Genomic DNA, 10,250 nt, shown 5'->3' on the forward strand with positions numbered 1-10,250 from the left:
AATTGGAATTGATTTGAGAACCACATTTTTGGGGATATATTTGAATAAAAAGACAATTCGAAATTTTTGTATATTTAGTGTGTTGATTTTGTCACCCTTTCCCAGTTTCATGTCAGATTGCATGTAGATCACAGCTTTGTAGATATTGTACCCTACAGGCAGTATCCATAATGGAAATCTTCTTGCTGTATTTGTGATGTGTATGATTTGCTATATTTTTCATACTCTGATGTATATTTTTCTGACGTATATTTTTTTCAAACTAAGTCTGTACAAGACATTTGATTGGCAAGACTTTTCTCAAAAAACAATGGTTTATAATTGAAGAATTTTTTTTGACTTCCATGTGCGAAGCACAAAATGGGAGTCTTTGCGGTTCGTGTGTCTGTATGTGTGTCCGTCTGTTCCATTGATATCTCAAGAACCATGCATTAGTTTTTGATGAAACTTGGTGCATAGATGCTCTGGGCTAATGCGCAGATTTGATTAGGTTAGGTTTTGGTAAAATTTCATGCATATTAATTACCTAATTTGCATGATAATAAGTTAATTTTTAGCTGTTCCATGATACTCAAGGACTATACAGAGATTGATTGTTTTGGGATAAACATTTGTGCATATTAATTACCTAATTTGCATAACTAGTTATTTTCAGCTTTTCCACAGATATCTCAAGTACTAATTATCACATTGCAATGAAACTTGGTACATAGATCCTTTAGAACTATCCAAAGACCTGATTAGTTTTAGGGTAAATAATTGTGTATATTAATTACCTAATTTGCATAATTAATTAATTTTCAGCTTTCACACTGATTTCTCAAGTACTAATCATCACATTTCAATGAAACTTTGTACATGGATGCTGTAGGACAATAGACAGACCTGAATAATTGTGGGTTAAAATCTGTACATTTTAATTACTAATTAACATCATTAACCACTTTTAAGCTATCACACTGATATCTAAAGTACTAATTATTCCATTTTAATGAAACTTAGTGCAAAGATGCTCTAGGACAATGTACAAACCTGATTAGTTTGGGGTTAAAATCTGTTTATATTAATTCCCTAATTAGCATAATAATTTATTTTTTTTGGGTTCCAATCACATTTCAATAAAACTTGGTACATAGATGGTCTGTTACATTGCGCAGACCTCATTAGTTTTCCATTAAAATCTGTTCATATTAATTTTCTGATTTGCATTATTAGTTTTCGGCTTTTCCATCATTGTCACTATCAATATCTCATGTACAAGTAATTTTAAATTATATTTAATGTGACTCCAATACTCTCAGTACATGGGAGTTCTTTCTAAGCTTTTTTTGATTTTTTTTAAAATGTTTTTGTGCACGGCGACAGTTCTGGACATTGAATGTCACTGTTGTCTCTCTTGACTTTTTTTTTTTGTATGTGCAAGTTGCAAGTGCTGACATATAGTGCATATTTGCCACAGAAGCCATATTCATGTTTTGGGAATACACAGATAACGGCTGTGCGGCCATCTCTCTATCAAATGGCAATTTAATGCGCTATCCTCGGTCAAACACAAGCACCTGCGGACCTTAACCAAGGTTCCCCCAAAGTCGCATTCGTTAGTGAATGAATCTCGGCCAGTGGAATTGGCTTTCCCATTGCGTCTGTGGCACATTCACCCAGGGTAGGGGTCAACCCTTTTGATGTTCAGCCTGAGGTAGGATTTGAACTTGGGTCTACCAATTATGAGTCTGATGCAACAACCACTACACTTTTGAAACGGAAAAAAACATGTTTCGATGTAATTTGTTTTTATTAAAAGTGAAGTGAATTAACTGACAATATTATTGAAAGAACAACTTGAAAGAAAATCAGTTATGTTTCATAGATTGAGGCAATTTTTTTAATGAAAGTATGTGACCAGGAAAATCCTGACATTACAAACAAGCCAAGAACTGACCGTATGTATGTATGTACATTTGTATGGAACACACAATCTGCCATGAAATATTTTATTTGTCTTTCCATATTGCCAAGTCAGCTACAGCGTTGCAACAGTTAATACCTGGTATTACAATGCTGCAAAGGGGTAATTTGACAAGTACTGCCATGGCAGTAAAAAGAGCTGCAAAGTTCTCAATTTTTCTTTTGTCTCATCTTTTTGAAACTTGTTTCTTCTTAATTGATTCAATCTCATCCTTCTTAAGTAGTTGAATTCCATGTTTAAATTTACCGGGCTGTCCATCAATACCTTTTTGTAATGTTGGATCTCTCCAGAATCCAAACCTCCTGTTTGAAAAAAAATAATGTTATGTCAATTCTGTGAGAGTTCATGACATTTCAATGACTACAATTCAGTATTCTCTGAGTGACCATACATATGGTACATTCATACTATAACCATATCACCATTCAATTTTACAACAAACAGTTTTAGAATACTTTAAATCTCATGAGAACAAATATTATTGCATAGTTTATGAATTGAGGAATAACATTTTGTCACATCAAATTTGAAAAAGTTTATCGTCAGGGGTACCAATGAAAGTGTAGTTTTTTAATGAAAATCACAGCTTTGACACCGTGCAGCATAGCTTGGTCAGGAAAAGCTTAGCTGCAGGAATGAAATCCGCTAGTTTTGACATCGAGAACTCAAGCTTTGAACATATTTTGATGTTGAGGGCGTACACAACATGGCTGCCCCCAAAAGCAGTGTTAGCGACGGTAAGTATTTTACTCGTTTTCTCAACAAAATCACCAAGTTATGCTGTGTAATATGCCGCAATCAGTGAAGTTCAGGTTCAATTTCATTTCTAGAAAGTTTCAGCCACCATTTTACGAAACTTGCAGAGAAATCTCAATTCCAATTTTCGAAGCGAACAGGCTAGCAGGACGTCCTATTCTTATACATGTACTTGGATTTTATGACAGTGTAAAGACATGGTGGCTAGTGTTGACAATGTCTGTTTTCGAGAGTTTGTAAAAGCTCACGAAGATTTAAAAGTTAGCATCATATGAGATGAATATTTAGCTTCTCTTCCTTTCATTATTTATGCGCTAGCCACCACGTCTTTACACTGTCATGTATAAGTACATGTATAAGAATAGGACGTCCTGCTAGCCCGTTCGCTTCGAAAATTGGAATTGAGATTTCTCTACAAGTTTCGTAAAATGGTGACTGAAACTTTCTAGAAATGAAATTGAACCTGAACCTCACTGATCGCGGCATATTACACAGCATAACTTGGTGATTTTGTTGAGAAAACGAGTAAAATACTTACCGTCGCTAACGCTGCTTTTGGAGGCAGCCATGTTGTGTACGCCCTCAACATCAAAATATGTTCAAAGCTTGAGTTCTCGATGTCAAAACTAGCGGATTTCATTCCTGCAGCTAAGCTTTTCCTGACCAAGCTATGCTGCATGGTGTCAAAGCTGTGATTTTCATTAAAAAGCTACACTTTCATTGGTACCCCTGATCGTGGTCTGGACAAAGACACATTTAATAAAAGCATGGCATGAAAATCAGTAAACTACATTAATTTTAGTGAGTGACAATTGGCAAGGAAAATAACTATTTCACTTTTGGTTTTCAACCAATGTCATATCAAATTATTTAATAAAGGGTCTGACAGTGAACATTGTCACATGTTACAGACAGCAGTGTGTTTCTGAATGCCATTAATGCTTGGTTTTTGATGATTTCTGATATGATGTATAATGTATATGTAAAATTTGAACATAATCAGTCAAAGCATATCAGAAATATGGCACTACAACTGTATTCATTCAAACAAAATGACCACCAGTCAGCCATTTTGAATCCAATCTGAAAAACAAAATGACGTGCACCAAGGTCCCACAATGTCCAATGTATGTACCAAGTTTGAACAAAATCCATCTGTAAACATCCGATATCTGGTTCTAGAATGATTGATTTCAATGATTTTTCAGCACAAAAATGTTGACATCTTGAATCAGATCGTGAAACAAATTAATGTGCATATGTATAATAATTATGATGTATGTATGAAGTTTGAATGTAATGGGTCCAGGCATATCTAAAATATATTAATGAACAGATATAGATCAATCCATAAGTCCCAGTTTTCAGAGAAAAAGAATAACAGTTCAGCTTTCCAATCACATTATTTCAGCCAATCATAATCTCATAAATTACCATAACTTAAAAACATAGACAATAACTTATAAGTGAATATTGTGAATTTCTTTCATTTTGTGAGAAAATTTGATAATCATGGCAAATTAAATTAAATTAATCATGGCAACTCTATCTAACAAGTCTATTTACAGGTACTTACTTCAACTTATCTCCTAGTATATCATTTTTCTTCACAGAACTTCTTTTCGCAACTTTATATCCCATTTTGCGATCCTGAGTAATGAGCATAGTTGGAAGATACCATTAAGAACAAAACGACACAACAATAAAACAGATTTGGAAAGCTTACTGCATCTTGAAAATTTCCCATTTTTCAAGACAAAATTTAGACGTTACAAAATGCCAGAATTGCTATATGCTGATGAATTAACTGCATAATTTACCAGTTTCTTTCGTGGTAATTAACATGTGCCATAATAAGGCTTTGGTTTACAATGTTATAATTACTAAGCTGAAACCTAATATGGTTTGAAAAATAATTTCAACTATTAAATATTTTTTTGAGTTGCTAATATGTATGTTGAACCAGAAAACGAAATGTACTTTTCTAAATGAAAACAACAAAAATTCAATATTTTTTTCTATTCTATTCTATTCTATTCTATTCTATTCTATTCTATTCTATTCTATTCTATTCTATTCTATTCTATTGAGGGCCATCTACAATAAATCTTATATATGTCGAAACCCCAATTAAATATGACGGGTTCAACATTCCTGATTTCAAGTATGACACAAACTTACAACTTCTCTTTGTTTCATTTCACTTTCTCTTTTCCCTTTCAACATTTCCATATATTTCTTATAGTTTATATATTGTTTCTTTGGTGCCTGAAAAATAAATCACTAATGAATATAACACCATCATCATTATTTTCCAGTCATATTGCATGCTGGCATTGGAGAGTGTGTGGGACACAGTGCCAGTCATACTTGGTGTGAAAGGTTCAAAATCTTAGTTTGACTTTAGCCAGTATTGGCATGTATGCCACATATTACACACAAGTATGTAAACATACAAAAAGGAAGCATACTTCAAAAATATATGTCAACTGATTGACCGAGGAGATAATTGCCTGAGATAGCTCCACTGTTAGCAATGCATGTTTCAATTAAAGAACTAAAGATATCATTAGAAAATGAACAATATGTATAGTATCAAAGCAATCAGTCTTGCGGTTTTCAAAAAGAAGTCGAAAATATCACTTTTTACTAAAAATGACAAAAATGTTCATCAAAATGAGAGAATTGAAGATATCATCACAAAACGAACAAATCTAAGAGAGGTCTGCCTAAGGTACACCAAGTACCAAAGCAATAAGAATTGTAGTTTTCAAGTAGACGACGAACAATCACTCATATAATAATCTCTGCTCAACAAAGTCGACAGCAAGGCTAAAATAAATCTATTGCAGTGTATCCTTTGTAACAATGTTTACTTTTTAGATGGAGAATCTTATGGCTGATATAATAACTCTGGACATTGACTCACACAATAAATTGCTCAAATTTTGTTTCCCCAGATATAATGAATTAGGTACAGTAAATAAATGCAATACCAAAATTATTTTTCATTATTTTCATTGTTTGCAAGCACGATGTTACAAATTTGTTTTCGTCTGAAATTCACCATACATTTTGTTTTCTATGCAAAATGATCATTCGTTGCTGGGACAGGATTGACAAAATGTAAAGTTATTACAAAAGTTGTTTTCTCTATTCTCTGTTGACTTTTTCCCTTGATGCACTGCACAATAAGAAGATATTTGTAAATAATAACGGACATTTCGCAGTTCCAAAACATTAAAAAAGAAACTCTTTCTCTCTGCACAACTACACAGTCAACACAAAAGTAGGCATACAATGTACCTTGGCACCCAGTTTTATAGCTCTCTGTTCTTCTAGTTTTCTTCTATCACGATAAGAGAAACCAGAAATTCCAAAATTTCTGACATCCTTCCTGGCATCCTTCAAACTCATCACAGATATTTGGTCATTTTTACCATCAGTGATCTGAGCAATATCACTTGTCTCTTCTGTCTGCAAATAAAAATCAAACTAACTTTGGTTAATTTATGTAATATAGCAGATTCAGTCTTCAATTTAATTCTGAATTACTGCCAAATGTTAATAAATAACTGTACTTAACTCATAAGGTTTCACAAACTACAAACAGTTGAGTAATATTGAAATATTACAAAACATTGGATTTACTACCAGAGGCTTAAAACAAGTGAAGGAAGATGACAGGGGCAAGTGGCCCCTTAACCACATCATTTCAGCTCCATGAGACGACTCAGTTTTATTGATAATTTTACCAAAAATAAAGGAAGCCATTTTTTTTGGTTTTGACAGTTAGATTATTCATTGAGCGAGTTGGATTACTTGCCCGTGATACCCAGGATGATATGGATTTTTTCAGATATAAAACGATTTTAGGATAATTTGCTGATAAAGAAAATGATATTGTGAATGAAGCTAAATTTGAATAACTGACAATTGAACAAATTATTATTGTATTTAGACATGTATATATTCACTCATTAATTGATTCATTTCTTTGCCAAAAACATTATTTATTTGTATTTCATTTTAATAAAAAATGTACCAAGTATTGTTTATTAAATCTTGTAAATGTATAGTTCGACTTTTCTAGGTTAATTTGAAGATTTAACACTTTGGTTAATAATTAGAGTTTCTATGACTTTGTTTGAATAATTTCAATCACCTTGATTCATTACTAATGCTCGTACTAAATATGTGTATAATGAACCCAGCTTTAGAAAACATCCAGTAGCTGGTCAAAACAACCACCTACTTTCAATAAAATTCTTTTTTATTTTATTTAATTTTTGCTTTTTAGCACCAAAAAACACAAACAAAAATGCATACATGTGATTATACAGTGGTTTCCCAGTTTTGCTGGGACCAACTTCATTTCCAATTTTACCTAATTCTATATCACTGCAAAAATGTGTCAAAAGGCTGAAAATAAAGCAATCTTGTATTGGATTGTGTGTTGAGCAATAATTTGGGTTAGTATTTGATAACCATACTAGCTAAAAATGTTTTAGCATGAGAAATTTGATGTTTAAACAAGAGAAATTTAATACACTTGGCTGTGTGAGTGCGCAATTTGTCTGTTAGTGCTGAAATTGGATCAGCTGACAGGTTTGGTTTTTGTAGGTCACATCTATCATCCTGTTCTGCCCCTGCAAAATAAATGCCTGACATTCAATAGTTTATGATGTGAGTAATTATTTCTGCTTGTTCCTATCACTTTCATAATACCTGAACATTAGATATATCTTACCCTTTTCTTTTTCCTTTTATGATCTTCAAACACAATTACTTCAGGCATCCTTTTTTTTGGGTGTTGTTTTTCAACATCATTCTTAGATCCTACTGTTCGTGAATCTGATTTGAATGTTTCATCTTTTGTTACATCATTCAATCCTAAATCACATGCCCATGACTCTAATGCATTACTCCTCAATTGTGTTACTTTTGACAGTTTATTATCATCACCTTTTTCTTTTCTTAACTTGCTTTTCTTTTTCTTTTCCCTTCGTTTCTGATTATACTCTGTTTTATCTTTCCTATGTTCCTCACACAAAGGATCTGAACTCCTTATTCTAGTCTTTGTTTTCTTTTTCATTTCTCTGTAGCCATCTTCATCCAGCATGCTGTCTCCTAGTAACCAACAACAAAGTTTGAGTGAAGATAAAATATATATTCATTCCTGTATAGTAACATCACTGATTACTTAACCTTTTAGAGGAGCATATATGCCCTCAGTATAAAGCCCTTGTCTTGGATCCTTACATTTTTTTTCACCCCCCCCCCCCCCTGATGATTTTGTAAATATTTTCCCCCAGGAAATGGAAGTTTATTTTTCAAAGGTAAAATACTGTAAGCAATTTATAAGCATGTGTATCTGGAAGAAAACTATAACACTCCTGGGAACTGATGTTTGCTTTTATACATACAGTATGGCATACGTATAACCAATACATTTCTAAATTGCTATTTGCATGTATCTCACGTTTTATGGTATCGGTGTTGTATCTGCTGTTTTGAGTTAAATCACATATATTTATCAAAAAATGTACAATGTTTCAGACAAGGTTTTGACTATGGTAACAAGGATTGTTATGAGGTTTGAAGCATTGTTAAAGGAATAATTATTATAAAAAAATAATATTAAAATGGTTGCTGTGCATCTCTGTTCTACACGAATGACAGTAATACTCATTGCAGTATTAGTGATCCACATTTTGTCTTGTATTAGTTGAGTTATGATTCGTTGATTTGATTCCTGATCTGTGACTCGTTGATTTGTGAATCACCCTGACCCTTCAAGGTTACCAATCATTTCAGTGAATATGAAATATGCTATCTGTGAATATGAAATATGTTATCTGTGAATATGAAATATGCTATCTGTGAATATGAAATATGCTATCTGTGAATATGAAATATGCTATCTGTGAATATGAAATATGCTATCTGTGAATATGAAATATGTATCTGTGAATATGAAATGTTATCTGTGAATATGAAATATGTTATCTGTGAATATGAAATATGCTATCTGTGAATATGAAATATGCTATCTGTGAATATGAAATATGCTATCTGTGAATATGAAATATGCTATCTGTGAATATGAAATATGCTATCTGTGAATATAAAATATGCTATTTGTGAATAAAAAATATGCTATCTGTGAATATGAAATATGCTATGTGTGAGTATTAAATATGCTATCTGTGAATATGAAATATGCTATCTGTGAATATGAAATATGCTATTTATGAATATGAAATATGCTATTTGTGAATATGGAATATGCTATCTGTGAATATGAAATATGCTATCTGTGAATATGAAATATGCTATCTGTGAATATGAAAAATGCTATCTGTGAATATGAAATATGTTATCTGTGAATATAAAATATGCTATCTGTGAATACGAAATATGCTATTTGTGAATATGAAACATGCTATCTGTGAATATGAAATATGCTATCTGTGAATATGAAATATATCTTTGAATATGAAATGTGCTATCTGTGAATATGAAATATGATATCTGTGAATATGAAATATGATATCTGTGAATATGTAATAAGATATCTGTGAATATGAAATACGCTATCTGTGAATAGCCATTTTGACGAATTTTTGGCTGTTCACACGCCGCATACGAATAGACACTCGAATTTAAAGACAAAATTACCGCTAGGAATGTTTATAGAGTTACAGAAGGAAATCCTGGGTACATATTACCCCTTGGATACACGGGGAGTATGAATAGAAAATGAAATGACCTTTTCCATTTCGTCTGCAAAACAATCCCTATTACCACAGTCTCTCTATAGAGTGATAGAGGGACTGTGCTATTACTTATCCTATACTAAGAGTGATAACGTTAGTCATGACGTCAGACGTTTATACGTACCATACTCAAATAGTTTGTTGACGAGATCCGCTGCCATGTCATGATCGGATTCAGATTCGGAGACGGACATGGTGATAACGCCAGAATACAAAACGAAATGTAAATCCGGGCACAAAATACAACCTCACGTAAAAATACAGCTACGAATATGTCATATGACAACAGACTAGTGAAATGAATGAATGCTCTTAGGCGAACTTATTAGACGGAAAACCAGAAACACATGTGTTACGGTTAACGTCGGAGAGAACGACTACTTCCGGGAAACTTAATTACAAATTTCTAGATCGTGGGTTCGTCACTGTTTTGCTTTTCACATTCGCTATTTCATGCTTCATTACCATGTTATATTATTTGAGGCACGCCCTTATAAATAGTATTTATATAACAAAAAACATGATTTAAGTTAAATGTGTCCGTGTTCAATCATAGATATTCTTTACCAGAAATGCTAAAATATGTTTAAGTTGGCTCGAACTTCAAATGCATGAACAAAGTATTCCCGGGAAATGCGAGGTAATCTGTATATAATTATTTGTTATTTTATTCATTTTATGAGAGAGAACCAAGTGTAACCTATTTGGGTCATGAGATAGACTCAACGGGTATCCATCCTTCTAAGGAT

General features: G+C 32.7%; 1 protein-coding gene across 2 annotated transcripts; it reads right to left on the reverse strand.

Moving 5' to 3' along the window:
• Positions 1–1,773: 1,773 nt before the first annotated feature.
• Positions 1,774–9,901, reverse strand: LOC100370350 (40S small subunit processome assembly factor 1-like). 2 transcript variants are annotated; one of them, XM_085500975.1, is made up of 6 exons: positions 9,626–9,901; positions 7,688–7,852; positions 6,029–6,195; positions 4,904–4,990; positions 4,299–4,372; positions 1,774–2,268 (listed from the first exon to the last, which is right to left on the reverse strand). In XM_085500975.1, exons 1-6 carry the CDS (start codon positions 9,693–9,695, stop codon positions 2,133–2,135), a joined length of 699 nt encoding a protein of 232 aa, XP_085357101.1. In that variant the 5' UTR covers positions 9,696–9,901; the 3' UTR covers positions 1,774–2,132. The 2 variants fall into 2 exon arrangements, with proteins under 2 accessions (XP_085357101.1, XP_002733188.2); XM_002733142.4 differs by having other exon boundaries at positions 6,029–6,199; positions 7,473–7,852.
• Between the last annotated feature and the right edge of the window lie 349 nt (positions 9,902–10,250).

The sequence above is a fragment of the Saccoglossus kowalevskii genome, chromosome 7, assembly GCF_978046115.1.
Source record: "Saccoglossus kowalevskii chromosome 7, keSacKowa6.1, whole genome shotgun sequence".
NCBI lineage: Eukaryota > Metazoa > Hemichordata > Enteropneusta > Harrimaniidae > Saccoglossus > Saccoglossus kowalevskii.

Coding starts and splice junctions, on each gene's coding strand:
- LOC100370350 (XM_002733142.4), bottom strand. CDS start 9,695: ATGTCCGTCTCCGAATCTGAATCCGATCATGACATGGCAGCGGATCTC. Junction 7,853..9,625: donor CAACAAACTATTTGAGTATG/GTACGTATAAAC, acceptor GTTGGTTACTAG/GAGACAGCATGCTGGATGAA. Junction 6,200..7,472: donor ATAAAAGGAAAAAGAAAAGG/GTAAGATATATC, acceptor TTTTATTTGCAG/ACAGAAGAGACAAGTGATAT.